Source organism: Vanessa tameamea, chromosome 9 (genome assembly GCF_037043105.1).
Source record: "Vanessa tameamea isolate UH-Manoa-2023 chromosome 9, ilVanTame1 primary haplotype, whole genome shotgun sequence".
NCBI classification, from domain to species: Eukaryota; Metazoa; Arthropoda; class Insecta; order Lepidoptera; family Nymphalidae; genus Vanessa; species Vanessa tameamea.
The window spans coordinates 7,564,467-7,584,256 of NC_087317.1; the positions used below are offsets into that span (position 1 = coordinate 7,564,467).

The 19,790-nt window shown below is 31.2% G+C and overlaps 1 protein-coding gene across 1 annotated transcript in view; it reads left to right on the forward strand.

Moving 5' to 3' along the window:
* The window catches only part of LOC113395068 (uncharacterized), a 46,472-nt gene extending 44,406 nt beyond the window's left edge, over positions 1-2,066 (forward strand). Inside the window, exons 4-5 of the mRNA XM_026632613.2 lie at positions 112-227; positions 710-2,066. Of these exons, the coding sequence (XP_026488398.1) occupies positions 112-227; positions 710-831 (238 nt within the window). The 3' untranslated portion in view covers positions 832-2,066. The remainder of the gene's footprint in view (positions 1-111; positions 228-709) is intronic.
* Positions 2,067-19,790: the final 17,724 nt, after the last annotated feature.

Consider the following 19,790-nt stretch of genomic DNA (forward strand, 5'->3'; position numbering starts at 1 on the left):
GTACCATACAGATTAAAGTTTGTTACAGATAAAGATCACTTGAGGCGATACCTTTATATATTCCGTTACGTTTGAGTACATGTGCTTGAATATATATGTATTTGTACGCAGATTCAGTCAGTATTCCAGAGGGCGAGGCTATCGCGACTGGCGCACCCGAGGCGATCCCACGCTCATCAATTCACTCTGGCGCAGCCGGCAACCATTAGGCATTCGGAAACAGCTCGGTATGGCTTAAGGCTATATTCGTCTTATCGACTAAAGTATTTCGATACAACTTTCAACTTAATAAAACTTTAATAAGAATGTTCGCTAAAAATATATGAATATTACTGTTTCTTTCCTAATTACGACCATGTCCATCCTACATTCTATGGCATAAGTACTTTTGTACAAGCAAAGTTTTCCGTTGAGATTATATGATATATATTTTTACATATAATAATATTGAACTTATTATTTGTTAAGCAGAAATTTAAATAGAAATAGTAACAATATAAGTTGACCACTTCGCCTCAAAAGGCCCATATGTTCGTTTGGACTAATGGCCATAAATCATTAAAAAAATTAAGATACAATATCAGGCTACTATGTTATTCACAAATTAATACGTAAAGTCCTTTCAGTTCAAAATTAATCATATAACTAAATTTATTAACACGCTTATTTTATAAACGTTTTGTACATTACTTATCCTCTCATGACACAGGAAACGCGGAGGTGTACATAGTACTAGCATTGCTGATAGGAGTGGTGACAGTAGTGGTAGGGTGTTGGCTATCCGACAACTGCTGGTCGCCGGAGCCGGAAGACGTGCTGGCGGGCGGCTGACCCGTAGCGGCGGGCGCTTGCACGCACGTGTAGCGCCCGCCTTCCGCGGCGGACCGCGAGAGCCCGTCCGGTGCGGGTTCGCTGTCGCCGGTGCTGCCGCCACCAGCGCCGCCCGCCGCGCGTGGCCCCGCGTTCTTGCACGCCGCGCGACACCTCTGCCGCGGCGCCTGTTTGCGCCTACCCTGTGACACAAGGCGGCCACCTCCCTTTTGACCGCAGCCTTCACGAAACTCTTGCCGGCATGAAAAAATTAATGGGAACCATATTCCAACCATAGCTAACGGCGGAGTGTGCTATATTGAGTAGGCGCTACGGACGTTTAAATACAATTTGTTACACGAGTGGAGATTTTTCTGGGTACAGAATAATGACAAGGTGCGAATTAACTTTCGATGAACCATATGAGCTTCGTTTAATATTTCAATATATTCATACTGTGTACGTAACTACGTAGGTAGCCACGTGTGTTAAAAGTGTATCAGCATGCAAAGATAAATAAGATTAGCGAGGATTTGTGAATTTAACATATTCTTGTGTCATTGTGGATCTCATGACAGATCTCTCTCGTCGTAGATTACGCTTCTAGCGGTCGCTCTGATTTTAATCACTAAACGTTTACCACTTTACTATTACTTCTAAATGGATGTGCCTTGAAATGCTTTCCTCGATTCGACTTGTAGTATAGAGCGTTTTTGAACCCTTTAGATGGAATTTCTTCTCTCTGTTTGTATGGAAGTTCCCGTATGATAAGTGCAATACACATCATTACCGTGCCTTTACCGTTCTATAGACTTTGTAAGGGACGTAATTAACAATAGGTTTAAAAATATGCATTCTCAAAAGGAAGGCCATACCATCCCAATTATTATTTTAATAATTTTTAAATATCCTTGTTTATTAATTCGTATAAAATTAAGACGCAATTATAATTTCCTCGTAGTAAGAAGAAGGAAGTGAGTTAGGACCAAAGTCTTTCTCAAATGAGCGTCAATTGGTTAAAATTTAATGAATAAATCATCGTAATAGTATAGTATTAAAATTGTGAAACAACGACATGGTTACACTTAATATAGAATTTTGATAAATTTTTGGCTGTTTGTAAATACCTACCTTTACAAAGGAATTGTAAACATGCATTGTAAAATCCGTATTACGATTTAAATAATACCATCAATTCGATAACTTATGATGGATTTGAGATAGTAAAGGGGATTGAAAGATCGAATGTGTAGTTAATCTTTATTTATTTTGTCGGTAACAATAAAATCATTTCATTTAAAAGTTGATATAAAAGACGAAGAAAAGTTATACGGTTAATTTTAGTGCAGGTCTTAATAGTTTTCATTTAATTCTCAGCTCTTGTTGCAAATATACTCTGCATTTGTTTTTGACATGTTATTTTTTAATTTATATTCATTGTCAATGAATAAATTATTGCTTCCGTGCCAGGTGAATAATTAAGCTAAAAAGAAAAATGAAATATATGATTACTTGGTAGTCTATCACCTTGTTTTCAATTTAATAAGAAAACACGAAAGAAGCTCTAGGCTCTGCTAATATAATAACTCGTTTTAATATTTGATCCAACAAAAGTATTATTTTTCTTTATGCAGTCATCGTTCACAAATTTTCTTAATGGAAAGTTTCTTATCGGAGTAGTGATGGACTAACAAATTTTATATTAATTTCATCTTGTTATTAGTTTAATTTAATCCATCTGGTAATGACACGAGACCAACCAGCAACAACACATCACAACTGTATTCAGTTATTAATACAAGCACAAGAGACGCAACATCTTAGTTGGCAATGCAATGGCAGTGTATCACAGTGCCAATATTTCTGGGCAAAAGTGAGCATTTAACAATAGGATTATCACTTCTGCCTTCATATTATATATGTACATATATGTATAATAATATTGTCACTTAGTTAATTACTTAAATTTATTTGTCATTGTGTTATTATTTTTTTTAATATATGTTCCTATCCTATGCTAGACTAAAACTACCAGAAGTTTAACTTAAAAGTTTAAGCGAGTCTGCGCCAATAGCGGTACTTTGCAAGCTGCGAAATGGCATAGGAATGAGACCTAAATAATAGTCAATGGTGTTAGCAGACTAGTGATGTCAAAAACTAGTTCCTAATTAAACCTAATAAACTATAAAAATTATGATATTCATAACATACATATACATGTATAAGGTAAATGTACCGTATTACGGAATATTAATTGTTATTGAAATTGAAGTTCATTTAATTTTTTTTTTTAAATATTGTTATTATTATTATAGGAAATCAAAATTATAATTATTAATCAATCAACTTAATTTATGTGTTTAAGCTTTCTACAAGCAAGAATTTTATTTTTAGATAATATTTCAGAATTTAAATAAAATAGATTTTCGAAGATAATATAAATAAACAATGGAAGCAAATTTCAAATAAAAACGAATTTGAATGAACGTCGATACGAATAGCTAATTCTGAATGCATTGACCATTTTCAAACAAAAATGTTCGTACTGTTTGTAAATAATTAAACACAATCAAAATAAATAAGTATCCTGTACTAGGTCACTATAATTGATAGTTCTTCAAAACTTCTTGAATATCTTTTACCCAAATTTAAAGTAAAAGTTTAAAATTACTTTATCCATTTTTCTTTTTTCTCTATTTATTTAAATTCATTAATTATTATCAGCTCTAATTACACATACATAACAGTTAATTGTTATTTCTCTAATTCTTCTATAATCTAAAAGTTTCTCAATTTAAAAATAAGAAATGTTTAAGAAATAAAATACTGATTCGTTATCTCAGGTTCACTAACTCTACATAATATGCATGAATGCCCGCTTCCTACATTTAAGCAATCGTTTTTGTCCACCAGTACCGGATCAGCATTGATCCGTTAAAATCGTTCCTTTAAGTTGATACGTTATATGCAAGATACGAGTTAAAACATGCGAAGAATTTTTTATTGGGTCGAAGTAAAAGACTTGAAGTAATCGGACAGAAGCGGAATGACCGAATTGTTTCGAAGCTTCACAACTTATAAAAGCGTTCGGTTTATTATGTAGTCTCGTTTTTTATTATTAAATTAGTTCTAGTTATAGTGGTGCTTAAATTTAACATTTTAAATTATATTGAATTATCTTGTTTTGTAATTGAAATAAAATCTTTACTAACATATTATTCCGTTATTGTGTACATTTACCATAGATATATTAAAAAAAAAAACTTAATTTGTTAAGCCAGATGTACATAAAGTTTAAATTCTATGTATGTGTGAATTCAGTTTAATAAAACCTAACAATGTATTGTTTTACGCTTAATACCAAATAGGTATTACATTTTAACGTTCAATAAAATGAAAGCAAGCTGTATTTGCCGATTTTATTGAACAATAATTGATGTAAAAAAACGTTAAGTGTCTCCGGATACAAACGTCGCCATAATGATTCGTTTACATTCACGTATTTGCAGTGCAAATACGGGAAATGAAAACCGCTTGCTTTATAGTGATGTGAATGTGCACACCTGCTGTTAAACTGTATGTTCCTAGACATTAATCCAATGCTGATGGTAGTTGAGATAGTTTGAAAGCGAAGCATACGAGTTATGACAACCGTTACAGTTCAATGAGTTCTAAACAACATTAATCGAATAAAACTTTCTAGAAAATCGACTTTACGAATCTTTTAAAAAAAATATTTTTTTATAGTTTTATATGATACAAACAAATATGCATTGCTTTACAATTCTACGTCTGTAATATAAGTTTTGTTATGCCTTTTGATATAAGTCAGATGATCATATTTATATATTTTAGTATATCGTATTGTATAAGCATACAATTTACATAAATACCGATTTTTGAGATAATTTGCTTCATATTTTTTATCTTTATTTTATCCTTATATTGTAAACATAATCAATTTCTTCGGTAGATATAATATTGTTAAATACATTACTTAAGTTATCTATCTATCACCCTGAGTTACGAGAAAGCCAAACATGATGTTGATACTAAATTTATAGTTATTTTTTCGTGTAAAGTTTTAAACCGAATTATATTGTATAAAAAACTATAATGGCTCTTAAATAAAATCGAACACATACATATAAATAGAACATTTTGTTTACCTTTACATAGTCCTCATGTCAATATAATATTAACAGTTGATTTTCTTTTAAAAAATGTAATTTATTTAACACTAATTAATACGTTTTTTGATCAATTTTGTCATTTGGGCGACCGGCTAGAACGACTCGCCTGCACTCCGGGCACGGGTGGCTAACACTTGGAAGACAGTAAGTATAAGTTCTCAATGAGGACCAATACTAGCAATCATTAATAATTCAAACCATCTTTGTTTTGAAGCCTTCACAAGTGTCACTACGAAACTACCCAAGAAATTGAATTAATGAGAGAGAGAGAGAGATAGAACTATTAATCACGGTTGTATTATCCATTACATAATTAGTACATTAAATTAATACTGGGTGTCCACGTATGTCAGTATGTTTGACGTTGTATGTCGAATATTCATGTAGTATGTAAGAAAACCGACTGAATAGTCAACATTTTTTATGAATTGTATAGATAAGTTAGGCAGTAGATAATTGTATCTTTAGGAAGACAATTTACTCGTCGATTAGTGATTTAAGATAAACATTTTATTATCTGTGCCTGCTCATAACTACACTCTATTTGTTTTATAGATCTAGTACATAGTCAAAATTATATTAATTCACATCTTGTATGTACTAACATATAGTGTATCAATCGATGGTTTACATTTAAGGTTTAGGAATCTAATTTAAGACTCGATGAATACATTTATTTTATAGAACCGGATGGATGTTGTAATTTTAAGCATTTTTTTACATAAATAATATGCATTTGTTCTCTTTGATTAATTATCAGAAAATTTAAATAATAGAATAATGTACTATGTATGTATTTAATAAACGTCTATGTTATATATGTATGAATTTGTGGTGCACTGAAACAAGATACGATCGTGTTGTGTGAATATTGTAAATATTTGATGAACCACTTCCAGCGTGTTTGATCATGTCTGGCGATTGGCTAGCTTGCCTGAATTAGGAATTGAGAGAATTAAGCTCAAGATAATACTTAGTGTACATGACGTAACGTTATTGATTAATACTATGTCATTTGTCACGAATAATTCGAATAAATGTAATACTTTAAAATGAGTGTATTTACTTTTCATTTGCTAACAAATGGGTTCCTATGAAAAGCTGAATGGGACTTCAGAAAGTAAACTGTTGCTATAGAAAGAAATAGGCCGTGGTGCGCTCCGCTGTGGAAAGGTGACACAGAAAGGCTTTCCATTTGACTCGTGTATACCTACATAATAGATTTTCTATACTCGACTGCATTTAATAAAGGCTCGCCGCAGAGCTGAAAACAATGAAGCTTTATTGTCGTGACATAAATGTACCGACGTAAGTGTAACTTTAAATATTCTGTAAAATTATTATATATCGACAATTAAAAAACATTCTGCAGAATAAACCGTGATGTTTCAGTAGATAGAGCACATTGATATAACCTTAGGTCACTAGTTCAAATTCGGATAAGCACCACTGAGTTTCCATGTGCTTAGTTGGTATTTTTTAATTTATCTCGTGCTCGGTAGTGAAGGAAACTTCGTAAGATGCACATAAAGACTGCATGAAATTCTGACACATGTGTATATATTGACTCACCCGCACGCAGAGCAGCGTGGTAGATTAAGCCCTATCTCCTTAAGACTAGAGTCCTGCAGTAGGTCATTATTTACAGGTTGTTATTTTACATAGTAAGTGTTTTACTTTAATTCCAAACAATAAAAGAAAGATAGAAAAATCTATACGGTTTTTTAAACATTCGTATCTCTAGTATGACATATGTATGTAGTATATATGTATGTAGTATGTATAGTTTGGTGTTCAAGTCGGACTCACGCTTAACCAATTTTTTTTGCCTAAAAACAATGTCAAAAGGTCTTTGTAAACCACTGAAGAACGTGCCATTTTCAAGTGCTTGTTGTTTCAAAAACTCATTAATTTTGATGTCAAAGCTTTGGTGGCCCTCCTACGGGCTTAGGCCATCAAGGGGCAAACTCCTTGACGTTGAGATGTTGCTCTTTATTTTCCTTTTTGTTGTGGTACAGTGCTCGTAAGTTGCAATTACAGCTCTCTAAATAACATTTATTTGTAGCTGATAAATATCTTACAAATATTGCACAGAAATCTGAACTGTCATATACAATCAATTAGTTTACACTTTAAATTTTAAACTAGTTATACAAAGATGTAACTGCATTATTAATTATATGTTTATTCAACTTTATTTCGCCTATATTAAAAAAACAAATGAATTCAATCTACAAAAGACATAAAGTATGGACTTTGGAAACAAAATAAGTTAATTAAAGTATGACTTCAAAAATAAAAAATAGATACATAAGATGAGGATGATTCATCATTGAATAATATTATATCCGAAAATTACTTTACATAAATTTATAGGCCTTTAAATAAATTAAACTTTAATTAGTCGAAAAGGTTGTCTATTTTATAGTAAAATAAATATAATCAACTATAGATACATAATAGATCTATACGCATGAATTCGCGCCCTTTCATGGTAAACTAATTCTCTTTTAATAAAATAATCTTAACAATATATAATATTTACATAATCGAAGACATTGTGAGCACATGCGTCACTCACACATACACGCATGGCAATAATAATTTACATAATGCGTTTGGCAACCAGATTTATTTACGGGTCTTAAAGCGTAAAAGGAAAGTTAAGCAAACACCGTCTCATTAGCAGGACACTCTTGTCATATAAAAGGACAGCATAGAAACAGCGCACCAGAATAAACGAGCGCTCTCAAAAGCCAAGCTTGCGCCCTAATTGGATATAAAAAAATACTTGACAGGCTTGACATTTTTCGAATGAGTTCAATATGGAGTTATTGAAATATTAATTGCTATGTTATGACGACAGTATTCCAAAATAATACTGTCGTCATATAAATGCAATACATAAAAAAGTGTAATAAAAACAAACATAAAACAACTATATTCATGTAGTTCCTATGTTTATTGAGATAGAGAGTTGTAGTGCCCCGGTTGGACCACATACATCTTAACCGAAGCCTATGCGTTTTCACCCGGCTCGGTGAAGCGGTACTGCTCGCCGACGTAAATGTGTACGTTATAATTATCGTTTAGTTTTATAGTTTGAAATTCGAAGTAAACATTAAGAGACCATATATAAACCGTACACAAATTTGTAATAATAAAAAACCTTGGGCAAGTACCGCTTACTTTTCATTCGCATTAACCAATTTGTGTTGAAAATCAGCGAGATTTTACCACTTGCTTGTATACGAGTATATGTATAAGAGTTTGTTTGTGTAATTTTTTGGCTTGAATCATTACTTACTGGTAGAATTATCGTTGTAAAGTAAATTCCAAGAAAAGCTTGATACATTACTGTGCGTGATAAAAATATGCGAAACATGCTCACGATACATATTTAAGCAAAGCACCTTTTGATGCGTGCCCTAACACGATAACAAATATAACGTGCCATTCACTCCTACTCACTATGAAAGGTGAAAGGGGTAAGTCGAAGATCTAATCTAGCTCGTAGCTACTCAATAAAACGACCTGAACCGATGAACTATTAACATGATAGAGCCTTTTATAACTTGAGTTGAATGTCACGTAACATTTGTTCCAACAGCGGAAAACTGATATTATTAGAAGTTTATTATTGAAGATGCATAATCAATACCAGACGCACCGACGATTTCATGTCGAGATAGTAGTATATATTTTTTTTTATTTATTTATTCGACAACACCAACAAGTAGTACAACAAAAATACACAGTTAAACCAAAAGTCATAATAAGTAAATGGGTAATTGCCTACTTTTTTACAGGTGTTCTAAGATTACTTGGAAATTGAAATATACGTCAACATTGTAAAAAGCTAATTGATAAAATAAAACATTATAAAATTAATAAAAATAAAGAGACAATAGGAAAACAGTCTAAATACGGTTTTATGTCAAAATGTTAAAAATAAATTAAATAAATTAAATTAAGCAAAATGATCGATTGTGAGTTTAAATACAATGTTAGAATTTGTAAAATGTCATAATGAAAATATAAAGTTTGAATTATACATAGGAATATTAATTATCAGTTTGTATGTAACATCTTAAAACCAGGATAACCATTTGGAGTTACTGGATTATTATAGGCTATTAATTATAATTTATAAACACTATTGTTTTTTTCTTAAAACAACGTATATTATCATTAAAAATGTCAATGTCTGGATAAACCGTTGAATTATTTTCGTTCTTATTATTATAATGTAAGGAATTTGCTATTTTATATATGCTGTTGTAGTTAATAATTAATCTGTTCATTGGGGATAGACGACCATAACGTGAATGAGCAAAACCTTCGACAAAAGGTGGTAGATGCTCTGAAGGATCTAGAAGGAGCACGAAACATTATTTTAGACAGCAGATAAGATGATTCAATTGACCCATTGACTAATTTGAACATAAATGATAAACTTCAAATCATCTTTATTAAATTGTAAATAGATCCTGTAATAATATTTCCAATGACATCACATGTAGCATGTATTAAATATAAAAATGATTTCATGTTGGTATTATAAATATAAAAAATAAAACCATTTCGGAAATAACGGAAAATTCACTAAGAACTGAAAAATAGCACAATTGGGTTTTAATGAAAAGCTAGGTTAAGGTTATATGTATAAACTGTTTGAAGTCGGTGCCAAACGCTTGACAAATTTTAAAAGTTAGTCCAAATTATATAGTGCAACGGCTTTTGTGAGTAGAAAACGTTTAGAATTAATAAATTATTATTTATTGTGAATAAGATTAATGTTATGTTACAAAAATAAACAATAAAATAAATTTGTCGGACTGTTGGTTAGTAGTTAGTAAGTGAGTTTTATTATAAAATTTCGTTACCATATAAAACTCAATAAATAATAACATCGAAACTAGAAAGCCGTAATATAAGTTAATAAAACCACTTTTTATTTGCTTTTTACCTGTTAGGATAAAACAAATATGTTTATGAATTCATGATATTGACAAATAGTAACATGCACTACTGCACAATATGTAGTATTTATTATAAATAATACAGAAACAATTTCATAATAATTTTTTTTTAAGGACCATTGACCCGGCACTGCAAGAAATAATTAAGCCTGTCCTTATACCGTCAGTTCGCCACAAGCCATCAGATCTAAGCTGACAAAGGAATTAATTCCTTGCTTATAACTCACGTTGCAAGCCGGAAAGCAAAACTAATTATTGTTGTGTAGAACATCTGATTGGGTGCTACTCACCCAGATCATCCACTACAAAGCCCTTGCCGATACGATAAACCGATAAAAGCTACTTATGATTGTATCGATATCAGAAATCTATAGTCGATGGTCACAAAAAATAGCTACATACACTGTTCAAACTAATACTATATGACTAGTACTAGTAAAAGCCATAATATTTAGAGATAATTTATAATACTATAATATCAATTAGAAAGATATCTCGGAAAAAATATATAAATATTATTTTATTTAACTTCTGCTAAATTAATAAAAATGAAAATATAAGGATATCTGATAGTAGTACTTAACGTATATTATAGAATTAACGTATATTTTCGCGTAGATTTTCATCACGGTAAAACACGTATTTCCTTCGGGAATAACCATTGCGTTACTTCTCTCGGTATTTCGTGCTGTCGGCTGTAGATCAATATTCAACATCAAACAAACAATATCTCTTAATAAAAATATTTGTCACATACAATTTAATATTCTGATTGAGATAAAAATTGATACATTTGTACGTTAGACTAAATCCAACGAATACCAATTCACATAATTATGTAGTTCCTTTACGGCTTATTAATTTTTTTTAGCTTTTAGTTACATGCTGTAAATGTTCATTAATATATTCTTACCCATTACAAATTTTAATCAAGGAATATTTTATAAAGAAAGTTCTTCAGTAGACTAAAATACCTGACGCTATCATATACATAAATGTGCACCGAAGAATAAAACAAACGTTAAACATCACTGGAATCGAGTAAGTTTAAGGTCTGGGTACATTTATTATTCAGTGGAGATACTTGTGGAATTCATCGCCTGACCAACGAGACACAACGCAACCTTCTACAATGTACTTCGCCGTTTAAGACATGGTCGTCTAATTTATTGATTATGTCTATAAATACTTATTCTTTCGTTTTGGTTCATCGCTTATTAACATTTAAACTTATTATTTACAAAATGAACTGAGGAATACACGTATATTAAACCATGTCTGTATTTAAAATAAAATATACATATAATAGCACAAACACATTTTGTAGAATAAATAGAGTCTTAATATTCAGAGCGCTACCCCGAAGGAGTATTATAAAAGTAATCAAGGTAATCGAGCAATATCAATCTTACATAGTTATGTACCTCGTAGTAACGAGTACCTAAATGTGTAAATAGCAGACGTAAGTCTTTCCTTATAAGTCGGTAAATGGAAATGCCCCTCGAGCTTAAGGAAGGTATTTTAAAATACAGTAGCACCCGTAACATTAAGATCTAACGATCATTTAACATGAGATAAACTGCTTTTTTACATAAAATACAGCTAATAAACGTATGAGATATTTTACTTCAAACAGGAAGGACAATATAACTTAATAGACCTGGATTTTGTTCCAATAATCAAGTGGATGAATCAGCTAATTAAAGAGAACATGTAACCTTATAAAACTAATTATCAATGACCTAATTTAGATCGGAACTTGCAACATTGCGAAAATATAGTGATTCTTCTATTACGTAGAAAATCTATTTGTTATTTAGTTAAGCATTGAATTGTAAGTTATCGTGGATTCGAATTTTGTACAAATACCAGCAAATGAATATTGATGAAACGTTCATAGAAATTAAACCCAGTTTGAGATTAAAACTTTGGCTTCTCTATTTGTCTTTATTTCAAGCTAATGCTGAAATGTATGAACATACTTATAACATCGGTCATGTTGAATTGGCTGATGGAATTGAGTGAATTGTATTGATATATCTTATATTTTGTCTGCCGCCCCCTCACACGTGGGCGAAGCCCCAAGCGGAAACTAAGTATTTTTTAGTAAATAATTCATTGGATGCACTATAATAGACGGAACGAGGAACGAGTGATAATTTTTTTGGACTTAAAATATTATGTTATTCTCGCTTAAGGATATTATTAACTATGAATGATAAAAATATAACAGTTCATAGTTATTGGTCATTTGTACAACATTCAAAAGCTAACCGCAACCACCTCAGGTTAATGCTTTAGTTCCGATATACAAGCATTCTTAGCCAATTTATTCCTATAATAAGTATAAATGAAAAAAAAAAACTTTTAAAAGTAAACTCAGATATTTGAACCTGGTATTATCAGATATTTGACAAAATTATAAAAGTTTAGCCTTTGACGTAAGGTAAGGGTAATTGACGACACAAAATCCCTTGAAGCGCTCGCCGTCGACGGAATTAAGCAAATTAGAAACATTTCCGAAAACTACATATAGACGTTCCTATCTTATAATGTTATGAATATAAAAAAATCGTTTATCGCTTATCTTCTTGCTTAGCATGTTCAAAGCTCCTAATACGGTCTTCTCTTGACTTTTCAGAAAACAATAAATATTCATGATTCTTTAGTAGCTTCATATTTCCAAAAGTTCATCTGGTCAAAATATTGTCAACACTATTAATTGGTGAAATAAAATGATTAATATGTTACTAGGGTGCTTTTGACTGGCCATAGGCTTCGAGGTTTCCTGTTCGAGTCTCAGACCGGGCCAATTAAAATAATGCGAAGTTTAAACTTTCGAGTAAATCTCTGTAGTTGCCCGGAGTCTCGAAATTAGTAGTCCTTACATTCCCGTGCCTCGGAAAATACGCAAAACCGTTTGCCCTACTCTTGAACTCTCTCCAGTCCCGTCTCATTGGATTATGTGAGTGAGATAATAGACTGTGCACACAGTGCACAGATAGCTATGCTTCTTTGAGAATGCCTGCCATGGATCATTTCCTCATGACTGTTTTCGTTTAATATTATATAATTAATTAATATTACCTTCGTCCGAGAACAATTAAGTTTATTATCACATCTTGAGCAACTTATCCTTTTAAAAAAACTTTTATCCCTTTATTACAAAATCGGAATGTATATATGAACATAAGAATAAAAAATATTTGAATATTGGTATAATTGCAAACAAATTTTCTAAACGATTTTACCCACCGTTTTGTGCTTCCAGTAATGGCTTTCGTCCTGGGGTAGGGATAGGATAATTGCAATTCAACAGGGAAATTATTTTAGCTTTTTCCATAATTCCAAGTGATTGTGATTTATACCCTTATGATTTAACTTTGATGAAGTCAACTTAAATGAAGCATACAGTTAAAAAATATGCAATACACATTCAATACTTTTTTGTGATGGAACATTTTTTTGAATAATAATTATTTACTCGTTTGAATACAACTAAATTTCCGAACTTTATTGAACGGCAACAGAGGCAAAGCTTGTGCTTAATTTTTTTTAGTGAGTATATATCTACATCATTTATAAAATTAGATTTCTAGTAGTTTTTAAATAAAATTTCATACTCTTTTTCTAAAATAAGTTTTTGTAATATCTCATACTGTCCTAAAGGTGGCTTTATAATACGTGCGTACTATCTACGGCACCTAATCACTAGTTATTTTATCGCCAAGTAGCAAAATCGCTTCGTATTATGTGTCTAATATGAAGGGTGACTGAGTCAGTGTAATTAGAGGCACGAGGGACATAACAACAGATCTCATGGTTAGCAGCGCATTAGTAATTTATGATATAACTAATGCCTCTCGCAGTCCCAATACATTTATGAATACGAGGTGACCCCTTATTACCTTTTGTCCGTTCACGTAACATTAAAAAAATGTAAGTAGGAAATTTGTCAGTATCACAAATTTGTGCTGTCATTTCTATGCCATGCTTAAGTACATATTTAGAACTGTAGCTCTACCTTCAAAATAAATTCTTTAATTCTTTAAAGGTAGTCAAGTTCCCCCTACTTTAATATGTAAAAAAACGCCACTAAATTTAAAAGGGTCCCTCATAAATATAACACGTCTTCTTTTAGATACATCCTTTTTGAGTATGTGTGTAATAACATCGTATATTTAAATAGTTACGTTAATTTATACTAGAAGATTTTATGATTTAACATATTGAAAAAATATTAGGTTAAATATTTCTTAGCCTACGCAATATTATATCAGAGTTTTTGTATTATACTTAATATGTTATTGATCTGAAATATAAATATGTCACTTTATACTGTTTTTTTGTCGTAAAAATAACGTAAGCTTTTAGAGGAAAATGATAACGAGGATCACGTATCCGTCTCTACTTTAATAAAATTTCATATGATACGAAATATTTTGCTAAGTGACCTAGTTTTTATTCACGCCTCATAAAATTCCCATAGATATGAAGTCGAAGTTGGAATGATGAATATTCATATTTAACTGAATTAAACACCTACTACCTCTATTCTATTATCTTTCTTTAATTTATTACATTGGCGTTATGTGTCTGTAAATGCACAGATTCTATCCGACTCCTCTAATTATTATTGCACAATAAATCTATAAAATCTATCACTAGACTTGCTCCCAACTATTACTGTACCTGGTTATAGGGCTTTGTGCAAGGTCGTCTGCGTGGGTACTCATCAAATATTCTGCCGCCAAACAGTATTGTTGTGTTCCGGTTTAAAGGATGAGTGAGCCAGTGTAACTACATACACAAGGAATATAATATCTTCCCGAGGTTGGTGGCGCATTGGCGACGTAAGGAATGATCTCTTACGACGCTATTGTCTATGAGCGTTGATGACCACTTACCATTAGGTGGCCCATTTGCTCGACTGCCTAACTATACCATAAACAAAAAACTCATAATTGCCATTACACAAGGATTAGTGGACCCTTTTCTATTTTCCATACAAATAATTGATCTTCCTTTCTATGTTAACGGTATTTGTTATAGGTACTGTATTATTTGCTCCGGGTACATCATTACTTTTTTGAGATAACAGGAAAATTACTAATTATGACGATTTCAGAGATATATTATCGTAGGTACATTGGCTTATAATTAATCATTAATTTCATTTTAAAAATGCATTGTTTGTACATTATCCAATGTTAAAAAAAAACATTTTGAGCGTATGATAGACAATAAATCTCTCAGCATATCAACTAATATTATAAATGCGAAAGGAACGAAACTTCTCAACCATTCATTACGAAATTTCTACTCGTCAGGTGTCCAGAAAAGGTGCCTATCATCTGCTGGCGGACTTCTGGACGGTAACTAGGAGAATGATAAATGATTATTTTTAGAAAATACTTTAAATACTTCTATGCAATTCTCATTTCTTCTCCGTAGACTCAGTTCTGTTAAATACGCGGTCACAAATACAATTAACTGAAAATGCTTGCCGTATAATTCTTTAGAGTGACGCTACAGATAAAAAAACTATATTCATTCATAAATTAACTGTTCAGGATATTTTTAATTGTTAAACGTCACAGTGTACTTATAAAAATATGTATATGTATAACCTTAACGAAATTGTTTTATTAGAAATAGTAATAAAGATTCCATGCACATAAAAATAAAGATAAAAAAAAATATATATATCACCAAGACACTAATTTCGCAAAATCATTCCTTTCAGGGACAAGAGATTCTACTCCTTAATAAAATCTTGTAAATACTTTTCATTTACCAATTAATAAGTATATACTAAATATTACCAATTAATATATAATACTAATATTGAGAGGGTCCAGTGGTTATAGCATTGAATACAAACTGAAAAAGCGGACTCAAACGTCGGCAAGTACTACTGAATAATCACGTGCTTAATTCGTTTTTATAATTGATCTTGAACTTGATGAAAACGGAAACCTGCATGTGTCGGCTGGCAATTTGCCACTTGTTTACCAGCATAGCAGCAGCGTGGTGAAATAACTCCAAACCTTCTCCTGAAAAGAAAAGTAGGCCTAGTGGGGTAAGTAATCATTCATAGTTAAATTTATATATCCAGCATGAGCATCAACGAATACCTATTAATGGTACTTACCTGTATTATTATCTACTAGCTATTACCCGCGGCTTTGCTCGCGTAGAATATGAATATATTTACAAATTAACTTCAAATATTACGTTAATATAAAACCTCTTTGTATACCACATTGATGTGTATTTCAGTCCTTAGGGTAGAATATCCAGAAACGCTTAAATGCGAATCAACTAATTTTTAATCGGTAGCCCATAAATAAAGTTTCATACTTCTAACTTCAAAATTAACGGACTTCCAGACTAACCTGTATACTAAATGTCAAACTCTATTTCTCCCCTTAGGCGTAAAATATCCAGAAACGCTTAAATACATATCTACTCATTTTTAAACAGTATCTAAAAAAAACATGTTTTTAATTTAAAAAATGATGGACTTCCAAAAAATCTTTAATCCCTTATTTCACCCCCGTAGGGGTATAATATGCAGAAACACTTAAATAAGTATCTACTCCTTTTTAATCAGTATCCCAAAAATAAAGTATCATGTTTCTAACTTAAAAAATTACGTACTTCTACACAAATTTAGGGGTAGAATCTCCAAAATTCGCTCCTTAGTGGGTGTCATAATATGCTAGTTTATAAATGTACAGCCTAACATATAAGTTTTATGCTTCTCGTTCGAAAAATAACAACACTTTGAACTACTTACAACCTTTCCCCCTTTTCAACCCTTTACAATACTTTTTTCCAAATAAAAAGTAGCCTATGTCCTTTCTCAGGCTCTAGACTATATGTATACCAAATTTAATTTAAATCGGTCCAGTAGTTTTGGCGTGAAAGCGAGACAGACAGACAGAGTTACTTTCGCATTTATAATATTAGTATGGAAGTATGGATTATATAACCTTTTTTAGAATAATATTATTTATTTATAATTTGAAGCTTAAAGTTTTAATTAAAATACATTTCAATTTTATCACAGAACATAACTTGATATATATACTCTGCAATAGATTAATGAGAAAAAGGGAAACTTAAAAATGTTAGCATCTGAAAATATAAATTACACTTTATTCGAAAATGTCAAGTACATTAACGCTATCAGTGAACACAGCAAGTGTTCCAGAGATTAATGTTTCGCACATACATTAAAACACCTTTTGTTTCATCTCTGTACATATATATAATTGCTAGCATAAGGCACTTAATAAAACTCCGCGGAAATCTTTTAGCTAAAATTCATAAAGCTGTGGATGCCTATTGACAGCTCACGGTGTAAGTAACGTCTGGCTGGAAAGATGCCAAGATTTGCAAGAGAGACGGAAAAAGTGCAAATTCTTTATTCAGTTTGAGGTCTCGGTAAGTAAGTATTGGTTTTGTAGTAAAATCTATGTCAATCTTTTTTAAATTGGATTACAATTACTGTTTTATTCAAAGACTAAGAACAAAAAATATGTACCTAGGTTTTTTATACAAAGTTTAAAGTTGGAAAATAAGAAATGTATCTATAAAAAACTCTTTTTCTATGTGTTACATTTGTGTCATTATAGTATTGCCCCAAATAATAATGTAAATAATTTTATATTTATTGTTTTGTTTTTATTTATCAAAAGCTAAGAATTTAAAATTGGATTTATTTACTAGCAACAAATTCGGAAACCTAATACTCTTTTGTCCACTACTAGTCTTGCCAAATTGTCTGTCCGCACGCAATATTGACATTTTCTATTTTCGGTCCCACTGAAAAATATAATGGGATTTTGCGTTTCTCATTACCGAGATATCTTCTCTCGTTTCGTTCCAACACACCTGCAGGTTTGTTTTTCCCTCGAGCTCACAGTAAACGATAAATATTTAAGCGCCCTGATTCTTTGCGCGAAACACACACTCGTACGAATGTAAAATCGAGAGTTTATTAAAATTTTATATATCCAAACTTAACACATTTATGAACTTCCTTGTCTGCATTTTAAACTTCTAAGGAAACTTAGGTAGAAGCTTAGCTTAAGACTCTTTTTGATAACTCGAGTGTCATTGATCGATCCATTATAATTCCATTATAATTTGAGAGAAATGGTTCCTCAATTTTGCTGACTATATAATACGCGTCAATGAGAATTTAAAATAAAAGAAAGCGACTAACCATTCCATAAACATTTTAACATTTACCTTGTTTATTATTCGTTTTTAATATTCTAGAATAAAAAAGAGAAGTGCAAATATAATAAATTTTAATAACCGAATATTTTATACGAATTGAATTTCAACATATTCATTAAAAAATATATATTTACATATTTTCAATTTATATGACTTGAAACAAGAAATCGGTATCTAATAAAAATTGATCTTAGAAAATCTTCAAATTGGATGAGATCCAACAAGTCACAGAAATAATTTCACGAATTGAAGAATTTTAACTATGCGCTTATTTACATAATATGTTTTATTCTACTTGAAAATATTGAATAATTTAACTTATTTTCATTTATTTATGACCACAGAATAGGAATTGCAATTTAACGTGGTAAAATTGTTGCCATTATTGCCATCTATTATCATTTTTCATCATTTGTACATTAATTACTTTGAAATTAGCAATAATTTACTTCAACATAGATGTTAAAAAATCTAGAACGTACTGAGCTGAGATGCTTATCGATGGATTGAGAAAAGCTAGTTATTTACAGTCGATCAGAATGGAACTGTCGTCCCTATCAGCGAGTGACTGATCGTTGACAGTTAAGTTCGCAAGCACAGAGAGTTTAAAAAATATAGAAAATGTTCAAGAAATGCTGTGTAAGATTAAACAAATTGTAAAAAAAATGAATTACAGTTTGATTGTGCTTAAAGTTGAAATAAAAAAAAATATAATTATTATTCAAATTAATTTATTTTCTAATGGCTAGTTTGATTTTCTAAAGTAAATATTTGTTAAGTTTTGTTGTACTAAAATATATGGTAACATCTTTTTAAGCGGGTTCTGGTATATCCTTCCGTTGGGTCCTTAGGGGCCATTTACAAGCGCCCAAGACGAAAGCAGGCCCAGTGCGTTGTAAAGGTAAAATATATACCGATATAGGATGCAAGTTATATCAAAATAAATACCTAGCATCAACGGCAACGGTAGCTGTGTTGTTTCTATGAAGTTAAATAAAAATTGATAATTTATCAAAAAATCGATTTAAAAAAGACGTTGCAAAGATAATTAATTATAGCGGTTTCTGTATCCCGAATCCTATAAAGTATCCGGCCAAGGCTTCGCCCGAATTTAGGGATATTGGGCAGTTAAGGCGTGACAGCGTAATAACAAACAAGTAAAAAAACTCATATTCGCATTTATAATATTAGTGTTAATTAATATTCGATTAGCTTTACTAAGTGCTTAGAAAAATCTGTTTCTGCATAACAATCACAACAAATGATTAGACTAAACTACAACAACAACATCATTTCCTTTTGGTTCGCCTTAATTTTCATTCGTTGCACAATTGAAATTAGTGATTTCGGTTTCCGTAACGGGAAACATTTTGCTTTAAAAGCAGATTGCTTGTAACGAGAAACACTAATCTCTATAGGAAACAGAATCGAATAGCATTGAATTAAGTTTTGTGGAAATTGCCGCTAGCGTTGCTGACCGTATCTTCTATATACGTGAATGTCAATCGAGTTATCTTCAAAATTCATGGAGAATCTTTTACGGCCATTTTAA